The sequence below is a fragment of the Nycticebus coucang genome, chromosome 7 (genome assembly GCF_027406575.1).
Source record: "Nycticebus coucang isolate mNycCou1 chromosome 7, mNycCou1.pri, whole genome shotgun sequence".
In the NCBI taxonomy this organism is placed as follows: domain Eukaryota; kingdom Metazoa; phylum Chordata; class Mammalia; order Primates; family Lorisidae; genus Nycticebus; species Nycticebus coucang.
In genome coordinates, this window is record NC_069786.1 from 36,046,305 (window position 1) to 36,067,790 (window position 21,486).

General features: G+C 33.8%; 1 protein-coding gene across 1 annotated transcript in view; it reads right to left on the minus strand.

The window, feature by feature from the left end:
• Window positions 1-21,486, minus strand: part of LRP1B (LDL receptor related protein 1B) — a 2,318,354-nt gene that overhangs the window by 1,982,791 nt on the left and 314,077 nt on the right. The window contains exon 2 of the mRNA XM_053597274.1: window positions 1,038-1,160. Within this exon, the coding sequence (XP_053453249.1) occupies window positions 1,038-1,160 (123 nt within the window). The remainder of the gene's footprint in view (window positions 1-1,037; window positions 1,161-21,486) is intronic.

A 21,486-nucleotide genomic window follows, 5' to 3' on the forward strand; every position in this document is an offset into this window, starting at 1 on the left:
TCTGTAAGGATTGTAAAAACGTGTATAAAAATGGAACCAAGAATATCAAGCAAAGCAATAAAGCTGATTATTGTTTTCACCTTGAATTCATAGGACTATGGGATTACTTTGGGGATGACATTGACACGTGAAGTAGCTGGTTGCTTGGAGAGCACAGACTGGTACTATTAACAGAAGTGCTTAAAATATAAATTATCAAAATGTAAGACACTGTTCATACTTTTAAAGATAAGTAGGCATTAAAAAAGTGTGGCATATTTAGATAAGGTCATAGTGCTATTTATAATTTTGTTATTGTTATATTTCTAATGTGGACACAATCCTCAGTGTACGCCAAATCATAGTGGTATGACTACTCTAGTAGTATTTTATAAAAAAGTTTTAAAATAGAGAATCTCCAAAACATAGGGCATGGTTGGTAATAATGGAATTTGATGGGCTTGGGAAACTATCTGTAGGTAATTTGAAGCCATGAAAAGTGCTTAAAGAGGCTTTGATTCTAGGTTTCTGAATCTTATATTAGAAAGGCAAAGATCCTTACTGCATGGATAGGCAAAGTTTTTATCTTTCAGGCTCAAAAGAAAACATGTTCAGTAATTTATGTAGTGCCCTAAGATATTAACAGAAATAATATGGAAAGTAAAGCTTGATTTCCTTAATATTTTTTCTATATGTTCCTTTGACTGAAAATGTAAGAGATATGTTATATTGGAGAAGGTCTTATTCCCTGTCAGTGCTATATTTTAAAGAATATTTTTTCTTCAGGTCATTTTATTTCTGATATTAAGACAGTCACTTTGAAATAATTAACCTTGCATTTTCTTCCCTCCAATAACTTAATTCACACTGCAAAACTGCATTTTCTGCTCTCATTCACATACTCATTTCAAAGAAACAAACAAAAGCTTTCAAGTTTCATAAGCTATTTGGGGAAAAAAGAACAGAATCAACTAGAACAGCAATCATCCATGAAAACAACTGACTTTTAGTTTCACATATAAGGTAAATCCGAATGGCATGAGAACCTTTCTACTCACAGGTATCTAAAGACTCGTCTGAATCATCAGGGCAGTCAGGGTCCCCATCACACAGCCAGCTCTGGGAGACACAAGTCACATGATCGTGGCAAAGAAATTCACCAGGATCACACAACTGTTGATCTGAAAATGAAAATGTTTCAAAATAAAATATGAATGATCTGAACATGAATACAAGAGCAGCACAGAGATGAAATGTGGGAAAGCAATACAGAAAAGGTATGTGAACATGAGCCCACATTCCCTGTTCAGCATCAAAGCTAAACCAATTATTTTTCTTAATTTTAGCTACTCAATTCAAGCAATTTTCAAAGAATTGACTTTGTTATAGTCTAACGTGACCTGCTCTGGAAATAGTTCAGAATGCTGTTTACTTTATGACTAGAGACTTTATCAGCTCAAAGGTGACATATAGATAGATATTCCAGCAAGTGACTTTGATGTGAGACGTTGAATCCAAGGAGAAGCTCATGAGCATAGAAATTTCAATTTCCTTCTCTGCTCCAAGAGAAAGAAAAAGCAGTAATGATTTAAATATTGTAATTAAACTCCATTTCTGAGTTTTCAGTTCTTAACCATCCATCCTGATAATGGCCCTTCATATCTCTACATGAATTAGCAATACCACAGTATTTTCTTTCCTTCATCTCCAAGACTTCACAAGGTGACAACTTCTGCAAAAGGGCTAGTACACTTCATAAAGCTATGTTTTAACTATGATTTCCTACAGTTGGTTGTGTCTAAAAAGTAGGCTGTTTCCTTTCCTTGCTTCAGGATATATGGAATCGTAACTTTTCCTCAAGTTCAAATAAAATCAACAACTGTTTATTTTTCACAATATATTAGCATTTACATACACATTGTGAGTTCATTTGAAAACAATCCATTTTACATATAAAACATTTCTGAAAAAGAAATGTTTCTTATAATTGATGCCTCTGAATGTGAAGGAGTATTAGGATTACTTTAGCTATTTAATTTTCACTTGTAATTTTATTACACAGTTACATGAATAATTTAAAATAAAATTATTAAGATAAAATGATCTAAGATAAAATGATCATTGAATAAGTCTAACTGAGCTAAGTCAATAAATATAAAATAAAAATACTAAATTATATAAAAGCATTCGGCCATAGCTTAAATAACAATTATTTTCCTAGCAATATACAAAATAATGGTACATGTTATACTCTGGTATCCTAGATTTGATAAAATGCAGTATTTCCTTTCTGTTCAACACCCTCCACCCCAGCAGCATAACTTTAAGTAAATAATACGTTACAAATACATAGATCTTTAATCTATAGATGTGGGGATAATATTAACCTTTTAAATTCTCAAACTATAGATGTTCCCTGATAACTCACTGTATTTTCCATATATTCACCATGAACCTGGCGCTCTTCACCACCACTGTCATAATTGTTGTTTCTTTACACTAAGTTGTTTGAACATCCTCTGTGTTCAAAGATGTAGAAGCCAGTCTTATTTTAAAGGATCAAAGACATTATCTATGCAAACAGATGCCCCCCAAAAAATGCTGAAAGGAAAGACTAGAGGTAGAGACAGATGGAACCAAGCTTAGAGAATAGGTAGTGTATGTAACCATTCCTCTAGTGATATGTAGGCTTTAGATGAATGGGATATAGGAATATTCCAGGCGAGCTTTAGTAAACAGTTGCTAAGGCATTAATTAACCAATGTATTATATTACATTGGTGAAGAAAATACTTTTCTAGTGAAATTGAAATAACATTTAGATTATAAGACCTAGGTTTTCTCCACCAAATAGTGATGTGTGATATATTTGTACGTATGTTTCAGTACTCAAAGAAAGGGGCTTACATTTTGATTTAGGTCATCACATAACTTTTGAAGTAAATGTACAGAAAGGGTATGAAATAAAGTTCATTATTTTTCTTATAAACAAAGAGACCATATAATTTATCACCAACTGACAGAGTTTTGAAAGTGAAAGAAGGCTTATTAATAATTACACTAATGGGGATTCTGAGTTTGTTAAATAAAGTATTAAAAAAATAATTACACTAGGACAACAGGCATAAACCTAGTTTGAGAAAAATCAGAATAGATATTCATTGTACCAATAACTACCCTGCATTTGATCTATGATCTTCAAATGCTAAGTTTTCTCTTCCTTTCTCTCAAACTACATCAAATTGCCATAGTGAGAGGGGAAAATGCCATTGTTTAGTATGTGATCCAATAAAAATCAATACATACTTGTTAACAGTATAAAGAAGTAAAGAGGGCAAGAGAGAAGTATTTATGATGCTAAAATAAAGTGTCTCAAAAATATAGGTCAGGCTTAATAAAGAAGGTCTTTGATTGCTATGGGAAGCATCTTGAAGGTAATGTGAAGTGATGGAAAGTACTTCAGAAAGGTTATACTAATAAAATGTGGTACAAAATCTTTTGGTAGGGAGACTTTTCCAAATGTCTAGAGAAACATTCAATGTGATTGGACTAAGAGAGGGGCTTAGATAGGACTGCTCCAAATGTGGTAAGGTAAGAGTTAAGAATTGATGACTAGGCTCGGTGCCTGTAGCTCAGAAGCTAGGGTACCAAACACATACACTAGAGCTGGTGGGTTTGAATACAGACTGGATCTGCCAAACAACAATGACACTACAACCAAAAATAGCCAGGTGTTGTGGCAGGTGCCTGTAGTCCCAGCTACTTGGGAGGCTGAGGCAAGAGAATTGCTTATGCCTTAGACTTTGAGGTTGCTGTGAGCTGTGATGCCATTGTACTCTACCCAGGGTGACATGGTGAGATTCTGTCTCAAAAAAAAAAAAAAAAAAAAAAAAGAAGTGGTGACTAAATATTTAAAAGGCTTAAGATTTAAACTTAAGATATGAAACTATAAAAATACTAGAAGACAGTGCTATAAGAATACTAGAAGAAATCAGTCTGGGAGTGTATTTTATGAGGAAGACCCCCCGGGCAATTGAAGCAGCTTCAAAAATACACTACTGGGACCTGATCAAACTAAAAAGCTTCTGCAACAGCCAAGAACACAGTAAGTAAAACAAGCAGACATCCCTCAGAATGGGAGAAGATATTTGCAGGTTATGTCTCTGACAAAGGTTTAATAATCAGAATCCACAGAGAACTCAAACGTATAAGCAAGAAAAGAACAAGTGATCCCATCGCAGCCTGGGCAAGGGACTTGAAGAGAAACTTCTCTGAAGAAGACAGCTGCACGGCCTACAAACATACAAAAAAAATGCTCATCATCCTTAATCATCAGAGAAATGCAAATCAAAACTACTTTGAGATATCATCTATCTCCAGTAAGATTAGCCCATATCACAAAATCCCAAGACCAGAGATGTTGGTGTGGATGTGGAGAAAAGGGAACACTTCTACACTGCTGGTGGGAATGCAAATTAATACATTCCTTTTGGAAAGATGTTTGGAGAACACTTAGAGATCTAAAAATAGATATGCCATTCAATCCTATAATTCCTCTACTAGGCATATACCCAGAAGACCAAAAATCACATTATAACAATGATATTTGTACCAGAATGTTTATTGCAGCCCAATTCATAATTGCTAAGTCATGGAAAAAGCCCAAGTGCCCATTGATCCACGAATGGATTAATAAATTGTGGTATATGTACACCATGGGGTATTATGCAGCCTTAAAGAAAGATGGAGACTTTGCCTCATTCATGTTTACATGGATGGAGCTAGAACATATTCTTCTTAGTAAAGTATCTCAAGAATGGAAGAAAAAGTATCCAATGTACTCAGCCCTACTATGAAACTAATTTATGACTTTCATATGAAAGTTATAACCCAGTTATAACCTAAGAATAGGGGGAAGGAGGAGAGGGAGGGGAGGGAGGGGGGAGGTGGGCAGAGGGAGGGGGATTGGTGGGATTACACCTGCGGTGCATTTTACAAGGGTACATGTGAAACTTAGTAAATGTAGAATATAAATTTCTTCACATGGTAACTAAGAAAATGCCAGGAAGGCTATGTTAACCAGTGTGATGAAAATGTGTCAAACGGTCTATAAAACCAGTGTATGGTGCCCCATGATCGCATTAATGTACACAGCTAAGCTATGATTTAATAAAAAAAATAAAAAAATAATTCTGAAGTTATTATAGCTTGTATTTAGTGAGCACACATTTGGCTGCACTAAAATGAATCTTAATGTATTATTATTATTATTTTGCACAATGAAGATAATCTGTTAATATTTATCGCCATAAAGGGACAATGGAATTCTGCTTTCATGTGGTGATGTATTTATAAAACTAGAGTGAAGTGTTATATAAAAACTAAAAAGTACAGATTAATTAAAAAATAAATAAATAAAAATAAAAGGCTTAAACATGTCTGGAAGCGAATTGATTGGATGGTATTGCAAAACCAAGATAGAACAGATGGATTTAAAAAAGATTGACTGTGTGTACACATATGTATATGAGTCTGCTCATGGTGAAGAGTAGAATGATCCTTGTAGAAGTAATTGAATAATTTCTAAAATAGTATATTCATGGTAATATTTAGTTCAAAAGCATTTTTACTACCCAAATCTTAATTTGTTCATTCATTCATTTAGGCAAGATACATTATTAGACTTCTGGGTTTTTGTGACTGGGAATATAATAATAACAATAATATTAAAATAGAATTCTTACTATCATGGAGCTTACTTATAGTAGGAGGATAGAAATGAAAATAAAATAAATGAGTTAATTATACAGGTAGTATATTAGAAGATAAACCCTATTAAGAAAAATAAAATAGAGATGGGACTAACGGTTGCAGATCAGAAAGAGGTATAATTTAAAATATAGTGGTCAGAGAATATGTCACAGAGAATGTGACATTTGAATAAAGATGACAGTCACACCCAGTTGAATCAATGCTCATGCATTAAAGATCATGGGATGGGCTAAGAATTTGAGACAAAAGGGTGGCCAGTAAATTTGAAAAATACTTGGCTGGAGTATTTGACAGTATCCTGTCATTTTGGCTGGAAAAAAAAGAAATTAGGAAAATATGTGGCCAGGGTGTAAAGGAATGGGGGAGCAGACGATTTTGAGTTTCACTAAATCAACAACACAGGCAACCACTGAAAGATTCTGAGCAGAATGACAGGATCCCACTTACATTTTTAAAGGATCTCTCTAGTTACTATGCTCAGAATAAACTGTAGTAAAGTGAAGGTGGAAGCAGGGAGATCGAATAGAAATCATGGCAATAATCCAGGGGAGAGGGATGAATGCATTGGCAGGGTGTGGCTTCAAAGCTGTATATGACGAGGAAACTTAAACATCAAATATCACACTGACAATTTCATAAATTGCCAAAATCATAAGTCCGATATCTGAACTAAATGTCTGACTTCTCCATTGTTTTTGAAATATTGAGTGTGGAGAGCTTTGGAGACATTCAAGAAGAAATATTCAATAGGCAGTGAAATATTTATATCTGAAATTCTGGAAAATGATCAAACTGGAAGCATGAGAACTGGAGGCAAAAAAGACAGTGAAAAACTACAAGAACAGATATAGATAAAATTAATGGTAAGTGGGGAGAGAAAGAGAGAAGTACGAGTAGCCCGGGCAGAGTGACGATGGGGAAGAGAAGAAGGATACAAGGAGAAATGAGATTTACTGAACTCATGTGAAATTTGAGAAACTCCGTAAGGGTGTCACTGCTGATGAAGTTCAAGTCCAGTGAGTTCTAAAAAGCTAGAGTAGATATGTAGTCCTAGCTAAGATATCACTAAAGGAAGAGAGACAAGAGGTGTCAAAAGGAGTTGAAAGTGGAGCAGTTTCCCCAAGAACTTATGGGGATGGAATAAGAACCCAAATACTAGCAGAAACACGGATAATTAGCTAGTAGGGAATATGGTCAAGGTACACTCCTTGATTCCTTGGTTGTGTTTTCTCTTAAGAACTAATAGCAGGATTCTGTGGTCTGTGAATTGGAAAGGGTAGTAAGGGTTTAGAATAATTGCTGTGGGAATTAGAAAAGGGATCAACTAGGAATTTGTGAAATGATTATTTTCTAACAGCAATGTGGATCTGGGTAACATTGAACATATATACATTTCATAGTTGAGTGTTTTGTTCATTTTATTTTGTTTTAATGTCCCGATGTTTACCTACATTGAGCCATACCTATAGAATAATTTTTTGGGAAAATCCCAGAGAAAAATTCCTTGGGAAAATATGCAAACCACCACTCCTCAATACATACTTACACGTGTATATATTTGTATACGTTTGTATTTGTGTATAAATACACAAATCCATCATCATTCAAAATGACTTTTTTCCAATATAGGAGAATTTACCTAATGAGTCTATCATTTATCAGCTTGCTAAATAAACTCCAACCTTTAAATATAATTTACATTGGTGCAGTGTTGGAACAGTTTCGTAGTATTCCTCTAGGAAACAGAAGTTAAGAATAGCTATGATAACCCATCTATTTACAACCTATTTATTTTGCAACCAGATATTTCATTTCAAAGTCAGATTTTGAAAGCATAGATTGTAAAACTCAAATGAATTTTCAGTATTTCAAGATTATGACTTAAAAGTACATCCACTGGATTGAGGTCCTTGAATAAGAAGCTAAATATGTTGTGCGTATGTGTGTTTTTCCATTTATCCTATTTAATGCTTCATCCCACATTTCTGAGATAGCAAAACTAATCTTATTTTAAATGTCTTCCTATGGTATGAAATGTAGTGTTTTACACTGTAATTAAAACAAGAAGCTTATGAGGATGTGAAGGCAATTTCACTTACATCCCTAAGGAAGAAGATCAAAGCAAGTACCATGGATATCTCTTTATAATAATAGATTATTGCAGTCAAAAGACATGAAAAGATTAGGACAACCACAATCTATAGAGTTTCCTGAGTACAGATGCATCCTGTCAGGAGAAAAGCTTAGTATGATAATTCTTCTACACTCATATGAAAACATCTAATTATATGTTTTAATAGAAATGTATAATATATATTTTTAGAAGTTTGATATAGACATTTGTAGCTGAAACATTTTAAGTACATGAGTTACTGAAAACTGGCTAACTTATATTTTCTCATTTTAATATTAAGATGAACTGCTAAATTTGCTCTTTTCAAAAAATAGTAACTATCAAGTCAAATTCTGAAACCAAGATCTACCAATAGGGGTCTACTGAATAACCATGTGGCAGGCAGCTTCATGAAAACTTCACTATAATTAATTTACAATAATGTTATACCATTTTCCTTAACAGTTGATCTGTCATACTAATGAAATGTTAGTTTCCCATCAAATTGGTAATTGTCTGAGTATTGAATGAATAACAAGGGTAATTTAAAGAAAATAGAAATGAACAACTCTGGTAGCTAATTACAAATTAGAGATAAAGGAGGAATAATACATATTAAATAGTTAAATTCCTGAGAACTCTGATAAAGAAGTTAAAAAATGGGTTAAAGAGTAACCCCGTGAACAGCTAAGTATAATGGAAGTGTTAAGACTTAAGTTTTCAGAGCTTAGTCAACATCAACAGTATTTCTTTAGTATTTACACATCTCGTTGATAACTTTAGCATAGAATGATTAATACCACACCATTCCTAATTGCTAAAAGAGAAATAGGTTATATTTCCTTTTGTCTCATGTAACAGACAATAACTACATTACTGCGAGAACAGAATTCTTGTGGAGGACCACAGAAACTATAAGAAATTCAACTTTAAATTTGGATAAAGCTCATATAAAGGTTAAAAAAACAGTGTTTATTATCATGTATCAAGAAGTTTCTTAGTCCCTTTCCTTTAGATTCACCTACTCTAGAAAAATGTATATACGTAGATGGAGAACAAATTTCTCAGAATTCCATTTAAATTCATTCCTTCCTTCCTTCCTTCCTTCCTTCCTTCCTTCCTTCCTTCCTTCCTTCCTTCCTTCCTTCCTTTCTTCCTTCCTTCCTTCCTTCCTTCCTTCCTTCCTTTTTTTTGGCAGAGTCTCATCTGCTATCCTGCAGTGACGTTCTAGCTCACAGCAACCTCAAACTCCTGGCTCAAGTGATCGTTTGCCTCAGGCTTCCAAGTAGCTGGGACTACAGGGGTTTGCTGCTACATTTGGCTAATTTTTCTATTTTTGGTAGAGAGGTGGGTTTCACTCTTGTTTAGGCTGGTCTCAGACTCTTGAGCTCAAGCAATCTACCTGGCTCAGCCTCCCAGAGTGTAGGGTTACAGGTAGGAGCCACCGCACCAGCCTAACTTGCTTTGCCTAAAATGATCAATGGACTTCTCTCCCAATACTTTCTCTACTGTCATTTCACCACTGAACACACACTTTTAACTCTCCTTACCACTCTGTTCACTTTCCCTACCTGTATCATTTATAGGTTTTTACTGTTTTATTCCTTTGCTTGGAATGCCCTTTCCCATTTAACAGAATTCTAGCCATTCACTAAATCTAATGGCATTTTACTTCCTTTATGGAAACTTCCTCAATGAACTCTTTTATCACTGGATCCATAACACTGTATTCAAAACACCAAAAGCTCTTACTGTACTCTGCTGTATGTAGCATACCTACTGTGTGATGAGTTCCTGGAAGACTGAAAGTACTGTATTAGATTTCATATTTGCAGTAATAAGATTTTGATGAAAAGAAAATCAAATTTTCTTAAAATAATTATACATTATTTTATCAAAAAGAGTGACAAAAGAAAACCCAAAGCAATATAGTATTCTGTGTTTTATTTTCAGAATGATAAATAGCTTTGTTTAGTTAATCACTGGAACAAAATTAAGTTTTCCCATGATTAAAGTAAAATACCATGAAATATTAAAGCTTATACTATATAAAATTAAAGCATCCATGAAAACTGAAAATCAAACTTGAGAGAAATTCAGTGTTATTCTCTGGAGTCTCTTAAAGACTACTGAAAATGAGATTTTTTTACAATAGCTAGTGTGTAGTGTTAACTTAGCCAATTGTGTTAATGGTATTGTAATTATTTTTTACAAAGATTAGTCCTTTAGGAATATCACAATTGTTAAATGTAAGATAAAATTTGACTCACAACCTTATGGCTGTATTTAAAAGAAATGCAAAGATATATTTTGATTATGTACATCTTGGAGGTTTTGGAGTAAAGAAGGTAAATCAAAAATGCTTGAACAAGGACAATTTCAGTTTGGCAAGAAAATATATCTTCTTCACAAATGGGTGATTGATTGAAAAATAAGCCTTATTAGACACTATGAGATTATAATTCACAGAATCGTTTATTTTGAAAAATCCATCCTGAACAAAATCAGCATAGGCTTGAATTAGAAGGTAATTAAGTATTAAAAAAGTATCCATGTTTCAACAGCATATGATTTTTAATCAGTAATTCCCATTGTCATGCTGAGACTTTATTGATAATTAGAAACTGATTCCACAAATGTCTACACACATCCACACAATGTTCTCATATTTTAAAATTGGTGTAAAATTCCACCTGAGACTTTATTCATCCTTAAAGTTAAGTTGATTGAAAGGCAAATCAAAGAATAAGATTTGAAATGAAACAAGGTTGAATAAGAGCCCTGAGGTAGATTGAACAATGGCATTCCCAAAAGTCTCCATCCTAACTCCTAGAACCTGTAAATAATGTCACCTTGCATAGCAAAGGAGACTTTGCAGAAGTAATGAAGTGAAAGATACAGAGGTGGGGGGAGCACCCTCAATTATCCAGGTGGTCCTATTATCACCAGAAGGATTCTTGAATAGGGGAGGTCAGAGAGGAAAGATGCCATGTAGGGAGAGGGTGTAGAGATCTTGGGAAGGGGCCAAGAGACAAGGAACGTGGGCGGACTCTAGGAGCTGGCAAAGGAGTGGAAGTGGGTAATCTCTGAGAACATCCAACAGAACTCAGCCCTGAGACACTACTTAGGTTTCCAACCTCTGGATAGTAAACTAATAAACTTGAATTGCTTTGAGCCACCGAGTTTGTGTTAATTTGTAATAATAGCAAAAAAGAAGCTGAAACCTTGTGCCCGTTTTTATGTCACAGCCAGGATATCACATATCAAGTGAGTAGGAAACAAGCAAGCTGCAAATTAGCTTACCATCATTCAAAAGGCCTTTTCCTCCTAAGTCACTTTTTCTTACTTTTGACACTGTTTACTTTTATATAAAATGTCTTTTCTTCTCCTTAATGTCAAACGTCCAAATACATTGGCACAGGCAGAAGGCCAGCGATAATGACTAAAATCACATGACATAATTCTACAAACAAAATTTATAAAAGCTCCACTGAAACTTCTGATTGAAAATATTTAAAATATTGGAATTGGGAATATTGAAATTGTACATATATGTGTGTGTACATGTGTGCACTGATGCTATTCTTGTCAGATGAAAAATGCAGAAACGTGATCAGATCATGTTCATTACAAAAAATTGTAATTAATCATATAGTTTATGCTTTCCATTGGTTGCTACCAAATTTGTAATCATTCTATGCCTTATTAAGTACCAAGTGTTTTTGGAGCTGCGAATGCCAATTTGTGCCCATAAAAACATCTTACATAAAACCAGGACAAAATTGACAATTTGAAGAAATACATTATCCTTAGGAAGAAGCTTTGCTCATTTATCATTTCTATCATAATGAACAAATGAAAAGTACCTCTGTAAACATTTCAAATACAATTTGACATTTAATTTTCATGGAGAAAGTCGTTTTTTTACTCGATCACTTAAACACTGGTAGACTTCTTGCATTTTTAAGGCAGTGATATGGAAAATTATAAAACATTCAGCATAGACCTGTTTGGAACTGCTTTTTTTTTTTCTAACCAAGAAAAAAATTTACATATATACCAAAGTAAAAACTCTGTCTTTTATTTAGCAAGAGACAAAGGATATATATTCAGTGGAATAAAGCTGAACATAGTGGACTGGAGTTTTTATAATCTTTGGACTAATGCTTTACAGTTGTGTGCTGTTTTTTTAAATTTTAGTAGAAATGTTCTATTTCTTTTTTACCTGCCCTTTATCAAAAGCCCACTGAAATGAATTGGCAGAGTTATTTCACATGCTACATTGTTAAGGAAGGGGACAATTTTGATATCTCCTTCATAAATGCAAAAGAAAAAGACTAAATTATTGGCATTTCCTAGCAAGCTCTATTCTCTAAATCCCATATGATCCTCCTCCCATCTTTCAGGGGGTACAAAAACTCACATGTTTTTTCTCATCTCTAGACTTAGAGAGATATGAAGCAGATGGTTAGGCTTTGGTTCTTTCATAGATGTTGCAAAATCTTCTATCCATTGTGCTGTGTTAACCCTTCATGGCTCTTCAATACTACACTTTTATTTGTCTCAAGTTCTTTTCATTAGACAGAGAGTGCCATGGCATCAGCCTAGCTCACAGCAATCTCAAACTCCTGGTTTCAAGTGATCCTCCTCCCTCAGCCTCCCAAGTATCTGGGGATACACCCTCAAGCTACTTCCCCTGGCTAAAAAATTTTATTTTTTGGTAAAGACAGGATCTAGATCTTACTCAGGCTGGACTCAAACTACTGAGCTTAAGCAATCCTCCCACCTTATCTACCCGGAGTGCTAGATGCTAAGATTATAGGTATAAGTCTCCAAGTCTCTGTCCTCAAGTTCTTCTTCTTTTTTTTTTTTAGACAGCATTCTACTCTGTCACCCTGGGTTGAGTGCCGTGGCTTCATAGTTCATAGCAACTTCAAACTCATGTGCCCTGGTACCCAGTGACCCTCTTGCCTCAGTCTCCAGAGTAGCTGGTAACACAAGGTTACCCTTCCCCTGCCAATGCCTGGCTAGGGTTTTTTTTTGTTTGTTTGTTTGTTTTTTTTGCCTTTATTTCAGATCGATATGAGGGTACAAATGTTTAGATTATATTGCTTTAATTTCTAAGGTAAAGTTCAAGTTTTAGTTGAGCTCTTCACCCAGGGGGCATACTGAAAACCCTCACATTGTACACAACCTGTTCTGTTTCTATTTCTGTTCTGTTTCTATTTTTTTGTAGAGATGGGGTCTCGCTCTTGCTTAGGCTGGTGTCAAACACCTGAGCTCAAGCAATCTACTTGCTTTAGCCTTCCAGAGAGTTAGGATTATAGGTGTGAGTCATTGTGCCCTCAGGTTCTTAATTTCTTAATCCCTATTTTAGAAGTTTTAAAATCATTCATTTATGTAAGACTCATTTACTGTGGACCAAAGTAAGCGCTGAACATATAATGGTGGAGACAACAGAGTCTCCTCTCATAAGCTGCTGATGGTTTAGTAAAGCAGCAGGCCAAAATATAAATGTTTACAATAATGTGACCCAGGCGCTAATATAGGTATGCCTGGAGTGTTGTTGAAAGGGCAATGAAAATAGAACAACTAATATTGTGGACCAGGCTGAAGTTTGGAGCTGTGCAGGAAGCGTTGTTAGCTGCCTAGACAACAGCTATCTTCACCGTTTCGGAAAATCTCATTCCTACCGTGGAAGTAGGAGAGGCCACATGCTTGTTTCTCCGACCTCTCTCACAGCTCGGGCATGGGCACTTGGCCCAGAGTTGACAAATGACAGCTGAGGTATACAGCCACCTAGGAATCTCCTGGGGAAAGTTTTCTGTTCTTTAAAAAAGGATTTGTGAAGAGGAGCATTTTGGCATTGCTCTACTGTAAACAGTGAATGTTTGAAGTCTGGGACAGCCATAGCCATCTTGAGCGATGAGGATAAGCCAGATGATGAAGGCCAGTACACCCAGACTGGGGAAATGAAACATTCTCAGCTTGGGGCTTGGATGATATTAATAATATCCTTATTACTTAGTCCTGATATGTTGGGTAATTGTATTGCTTATCAGAAGTAACAGATACAGTCACTCTGGGAAGCAGTCCACGAAAGATCTTTTTTAAGCATTAAAAATAAAAAAATAAGATTGTCAACTCTGTAGGTGGAGGACAGCATATCAAACAAAAGGGAGATCATGAAGCGGTAACACGGTATGTTAAGGGAATATCAAGTGATTCATATAGCTGAAGATTACATGTCAAAGACAGACTGGAAATGAGGTTGAATATTCATTTTGCTTTGGTTGAATATACTTAATATGGTAAAGTGCTTTTTGTAACCATTCAGTTACACTTTTACTCTCCATTATTTTCTTAGTAAGTTGGCAGATTTTGAAAATAATTTTTGTGGGGAAAATGACTAATACAATAAATAGTAATAGCAATTATTGACAGTGCCACAAACTAAATTGAACAATTTGAGTATCATTTCTATTTTACAAAGCAGATGAGACTGTTTAGAAAGTTAAATGAATGTTTAAGTGCCGCTAAACAAGAGCAGGATACAAATACGAGTCTGACTGACAGAGAGCCCGCTCTCAGAATCATTACAGGAAATTTCCGTAGCCTGGGTTTCACTGGCAATTTCAGAGCAATAAATTTTGTGCTGGAAGTCTACTCAGCACCACTGACCTCCAGGTGTTACCTGGCAGTGGCGCCTTCGGTCATGTAACAAACAGGAGCAGGTACTGCAGATGCCGCACTAAGGAAGCCTACTTGGAAATCACCTAAACGGTGCTACTCGCGCCTTGTGCACAGCATTGAGCAGCGACAGCCAACCCCATATTCCTGAGCAGGCCTCAATGCTGCCTATTTCTCACCTGCAGACTGACACCTAAAATTCCATGTTTAAGTCGCAGCTATACACATGTAACAACTATTCACTGAAAAATATAAACCTCTACCTATGATTTATTTACTATTTCATGAGTAAAAGATAAAAGGAAGACATTTTTGGAGGTAGGAGAAATCATGTTGGGACAGCCCAGGTGAAAAGATTAAATACTAAAACATAGGAGGTTGGAGAATTAGAAGCCCATCCTTCATGATTTTGTCATGAATCTCCTTCCCTTTTATTCTTCAGGATCAAAGCCATTGGGAAATGAACTCCATCTCCTTTATTTCACCTCTATGACCAAATAAATAGTAAAAATGTATGAATGACTTCTAGGAAAAAAAAAAGACGGTGAGACAGCGGTGTCCATCAATAGTTACCCTTTTGCAGACATATATTTATACTCCATACTACCAAATGAGAAGAGTGTATTTATTAGTTGATGTGATGGCAAACAGAGGTCCTAGGTAGGTGGGCCTGTCTTATTTGGGTAGGTGTGAAATATGAAGCAAAGTTCCAGTGGTTTTCCAAACATAACTAGATAATTAAGAATGTCTGTACAGATGACAAATGTCATGAGAATTTAAATGAATTCTCATGAAAGTGATTATTACATTACCAAAAGAAAGAGTCTGATGCAATACTTTAATGTTAAAGGCAAGTTAGAAAACATAACCATGGTGTAATCCTATCATGCATCTTACAAGGGTATATGTGAAACTTAGTAAATGGGAAATGTAAATGTCTTAGCAAAATAACTAAGAAAATGCCAGGAAGGCTATGTTAACTAGTGTGATGAAAATGTGTCAAACGGTCTATGAACGAAGTGTATGGTGCCCCATGATCATATTAATGTACACAGCTATGATTTAATTAAAAAAAAAACAAACATAACCATGAAGGCCTAAAGGAATATAAAATGAGCCTCATGATATTTTCGGGAAGATATCTAAATGCACTATTTTTTACATTACACCAATGCATATTACTTTTCCATAATTAGGAAATTATTGAGAAACAGCGTACTTTAACAAAATTCATATTAAGTCATGTGGCCCCACTATGAATTAGTTGCCTAGCCAATAATTATCTTATTTATAGCTATAGATACATCTAGTGAAAATAAAACAATATAGAGGATGATTAAAAAGGAAAATAAATCAAATTTTCTAAAAAATAGGTAGTAGTGAATTTTTATACATTCCTGTTGACTTTTCTATAGAAAAAATTGATATAAATTATCAGAGTTTTTATATAAATTATGTTTTTAAAGAAAAATATCCATATTTCTCTGTATGTTGCCTTTTACTCCTAAATTTTATATGATGTGCTTTCATATTGGTAAATATGGTTCTGTGTAAGAAATTTAATAAGGCCCTGATATACCATTCTGAGTTTTCCATATTTTTCAAATGTTTTATATATAGGTGATAGGTAAATTAGAAGTTATAATAACCATATAGATAATCTTTGGTCAACTGTCTGCCTTTAAAAGTAAATTACTAATTGAGTAAAAGTGAGGTTTTTAAAGAATTGAATTGTAGAATTTTGATGCACAGAAATTGCCCTCCAAATGCAGTGTCAAAATTTACCTTGCAACCTTACTTTTTATCTCATGCCCTAACCTACATTTACTACATTTTAAATCTTTGTCAGTGCAAGAAAGCCTATTATTTAAAATATTCTCATTTCTTTCAACCCCAGGCATTTTCTTCACATCTTCTGACCATTTTTAAGGACATGTAAATTTTAAGAGACTCAACTGATGAGAGATACTTGAAAAACTCTGAGATCTGTATACCCTGGTGCCTATAGTAGAAATGATCTTTTGTTTTTGCGAAAACTGAGGTTTTAAATAAGCAGTTACCTCATTATTTAGGTACATTCTAAGATGGAGTGCTCTTTCCAAAAAGATAACCTCAGAGCTACCCTTTGAAGCAGCTACAAATGCAATTTCATAGCAGTTCTTTTGTTGTATAATCCACCTAAATGCTTTTTTAATATGGATGGCCAGTCACTTTACTTCCCAAATAAATTTTGAATAGGATTTTCCAAAATGTATGAATATAAATGTTTGTAAGGGTATATGCTCTTTCTCGTAAAAGGTTGTTTATTTATTTGTTTTTTTATAAATTGGAGAGGGACACAAAATACTTCCTCTCTTTTTTGGGAAACTCAGCACTAGTTCTGCCTTATCAGACTCTATTAGAAGGCCTTAGGTAATATTTCTATCACCATGTCCCTAATGTCACACAGGAGAAGTACTCTGAAATAAGTCCAAGAGAATTGACAAGAGAAGACTACCTTCAACAAATGATAAAACTTTATGCACATAAAGCCAATGTATAGACATTGGTTATCAACTCTGATGAGAAACTAAAGGAACATTTCTTTCATTTGATTCCTGGTAATTTCTACAGCATCAACATTAATATATTTAAACTATAATCTAATTTAAAGAAGGAATTATTCATTGAAGTTTGGCCTACTCTAAAGTTATAATTTATTTTTATATTCATAAAAATGAATTATATATATATATATACTTTCCTTAAAAGTACACTACATACATGTATACACTAAGTATTTGTTAAAAAGCATATGTATATGTAGGTATTCTACTTTTTATATCTATATATCTTTTTCTATCAACCTATACCTTTATGTATAATCTTTATGCATATTTATGTATCCTTATAGATACATTATGATGATACATGAATAATATATACACTAAAAAGTGACATCAAAGTTTCTATCACTTTCTAATCAGTGAGAAAGGATTTCTATTTTACATTTTTAGCTCATATAACTAAGAAAACTGAGTTGTTTTGATCTTCTAATTTGCAGAATTTTGATACTGAGTCATCTGATTTGAGTATTTACATTTCTTCCTCTTCAGAGCTTGTAAGTCATAAAAGCATTCCTAAAATAATATTATTTTCATAAAGAGAACTAAAGTTACTTCCTACTAAAATAAGGCAAATGTGGATTTTTTTATAAGTTGTATATTATCCTCTTTTTTGAGGAGTGAATGGGTATATTTTAAAAATCCATTGGCTTCTTGTCAGAGATCTAAATTAATACCAGAATCCATATTCTATCCATCTGTAGCTCTATGTATGACCTGAGACAAAATATCAGTACGTGATACCGATAATATATATTTTTTGAGAGATTAGTAGGAGATGACTGCCATGGTAAAAATTAGACAAATTTTAGGGATTCTATGATTTGATTAGTATCTCTTAATAAGGTCTGACTTACATATGATCCACTATGACTAAACTGAGCCACTGAAGTACCTTAGTTTAGGATACTTTAAAATGTATGTGTATTTATACACATGTATAAAACTATGAGAGATAAGGACAAATATTTAGATAGTAAAGATTAAAAAAAACCTGTAAGTGCCATGTCACATGTCTGTTAAGTCCATAAATTCCCAAAACTATGTTCTATATTTAAAGAAAACTAAGTGTTAATTTTTTCACATTAAAAATAAGTATGTTAACACAGTATCTCATATATCTTTATCTAAATCATAATTATTAATTATTATATACATTATGCTCATGTTTCCCAAGGATATTTAACATTTCTTTGATCTGGAACTATAAACACAATTATGTAAATATTATTATGTATCTTAGACATTTTTCAAAAAATGTTTTAATTAATTATGATAAACAATTATATGAAGGAAGTAATTCACCCTCATCATGTAAATGACAACAATGTAGTAACTCAGTTTAGAAATCCAAAAATTTAAATAATAGAATTTCAATTCCTTGATGGGCAGATAAAATATAATAAATATCAGAAAGTTCAGCTTAACTGTAAAATTTTACTCAATATAAAAAAATATAGGAAGGAACTAAAGGGATGAGTTAGATTGGAGAATAGAATATAACAGATATTAGAAAGTTCAGCCTAACTGTAAAACTTTACTCCATGTAAACAATTACCAGAAACTAAAGAGGTGAGGAACAGATATTAGGAAAATAAACATTTCTATAAAGACTGGAGGAAAAATTGAATAAGTAATATTTTCAAGAGATCAGACACAGAGTACCTGCTAAAATGGTATCCTTTGTGGAAGGTCCCACCTTCTTCTTTTTAAGTAGGGTCTTCTTAAACTACTGTCTGCTGGTTTCACATGATCCCTTCACCCTAGTCCAGGATGATTGCAACACAGATAGGCAAATGACCCAAGGCAGCCAATGATGTGGTCTAATACAAAAATTCTTCCCCAGTAAGGCTGACATTAAGCGATCTGAACCACCTATTACTCTTCCCTCCTATGTGGACATAAGTAGTTAATTAGAACAGTAAAAAGGGACTTCGAAAGTTGATACCAGGGAAAAAGCTATAAAATTGCTGAAAAAATTATATAAATTTGGATGTGAGATCAAATGGTAAATGCATGACTCAGTATTTGCTAGTTGTATCACTTCAGTCCAGCATTCAACATTGCTTCATTTTTAGTGCCCTCTCTGGGAACTGGGGAAATAATAGTATCTAGCACATACAATTTTGCAAAACTGTAGATTAAGGTATATAAAGAACCCAAAATAACTAACAGGCCAGAGTAAGTAACCAGTATATGTTGGCTATTATTATTACTAACGTATCTATTTGTCTACATATTTAATGACATTTTGTCCCCAATTGTTTTTTATCCTCTGAGTTGACAAAGCTGTTCAGATATTCCCACGTACCCCCTCAAATTAATTTTCCAATTTTTATAGCTGCAAAATAAGATTTTGAATTCTCTTTTTCCACATGTTCTTGAGTTAACTCAAGTGAGCAAAACTCTTTTTCTGAAGAGTGTTTAACTGACACAAATATGAATTACAGGAAAAAATATTTAAGGAAGAGATTTACCCAGAAAAACATTCCCCTGTTCCTATTTTGATTCTCTAACAAGGGACAAATTGGTGCCTAACAGCATTTTTTGTTCCTCTACTTTTGATTTGAAGATGGAAGTTGATTCAGAGATACTTAAAGTTTTTTTTTAGCATGCTGATATTTGAAGATGAAATATTCTGGTGGATAATTGTGTGTTATGTTTTAGTTTTATAACAGATGAGTGGCAAGTTCAAGATTTATGGACTCTAAAATAAGACGGGATAGAAGAAAAGTCCGAACACTGGCATTTGCTTTCATCTGCTTTGTTTGTTTTTTGTTACCCCCTTCTCCCCCCCCAAATTTGTTTCATACACACGTTCAGTTTAGAATCTTTTTTTATTTAGATGATACTATTTTCAACAGTCTTAAATATTTTTATAAAATTATTTTCAGAGCATGAATAATATCCTTGATTATGTCTCAACTAAATATTCAAGAATTCTACCCAGTTTGATTTTAAACATTTTCTATAGCTTCCAAGATTTATAATGAGGGCATGAAGAAAAGTGTGTCATTTTAGGAGTTTTTAAGGTTGTGTCAAATGTTGAGAAATGTGTCACAGACTTGAGGAGGGAGGAGGAAAAATATCAAGTGTTGGGAAATGATGAAAAATGCCCCATCATAAACAAAATGAAAATGACACTACTGACAACGGCGGTAAAAATATTAGGTAATTATATGGAGGAAGGCTAAAAGCCAAAAATTTAAACCAAAAGCCACATCTGACTTCAGTTGTGTCTCATCTGTTTAAGGTCATAGTACGTGCTAGATTGATATCATAAACTGTAAGTGCTCCTTCTCTAGAGATGATTGTAACCTTGGTAATTTTTTCTTACTTGAGCTGAGTACTCAAAGAAGGAAATACAATAAAAACGCAGATTTTGGTAACAGGAGTCATTCCCAGTGGGTATCTACAGTTCTCGTAGCCTGGAGTCTTATTCTTGCCTTATTTCCACAATTTCTAACCTTACCTCCTTTCACCTTTCTTGTTTATTATCCTGAAATGATGTTAATCATTTGAAAGACTTAAAAGTAAATTGAATCTACTCCATAATATCTATGCCCTGGAATGGACAAAGAATTATCCCTTCTCATAACAGATCACTCAACTGAGAACACATGCTCAGATTCCTTATAAACACATACAGAGCATAAATTATTTTGTCATCTGTTTAAAAATTTGTCCATTTTAGCAACTTGCTGTGACAAAGCTAAAAGTGTTTCTCTTACCTTACCCCCACTGTGTCTGAAATAGGTCCCTTGGTGGAACAATCTACAATTTAAGTGCAGATGACAACTGTAATAGTGATTCATTAGTTTAAATAAAGACAAAAATGTAAACTCAGTAAAATTTTATTTTCACATAAATGTAAAAATCAACAGTTTAATTCATCTCACCACATGAAAGTTTGGTATGACTGAAAAGAAAAAGTAAAGCTGTATAAGTTAGGGGACGAGACAGTGGGTTCCAAACCAATCTCTCATGTTTCCTCCTGGGCAAGTAACTTTACCATTTGGGTCCTGATTTACCTCATCTAGAAATCTGGGCGTTAGTTAAATGCATCTTTAAAATTCTCTTAGTGCTCTTGTATTTTGAATATTGTGCTAGGTAGACATATACACCAAATGCATATGAGTGTTAAAGGTTTAATGCTTTTCTTTTGAAATTTCCTTTCAGTGAACATTTAAGAGCTTAGCTTCATTGAAATACCTTAACTTCATTACTCAATAGCATTATCTTGTTCTTGAGAAACTTACTTCTACCTACTTATTCAAATTTGCTCTAAGTTATTTTTGCTAATTTCGAAACAAACAAACAAGTAAAGAAA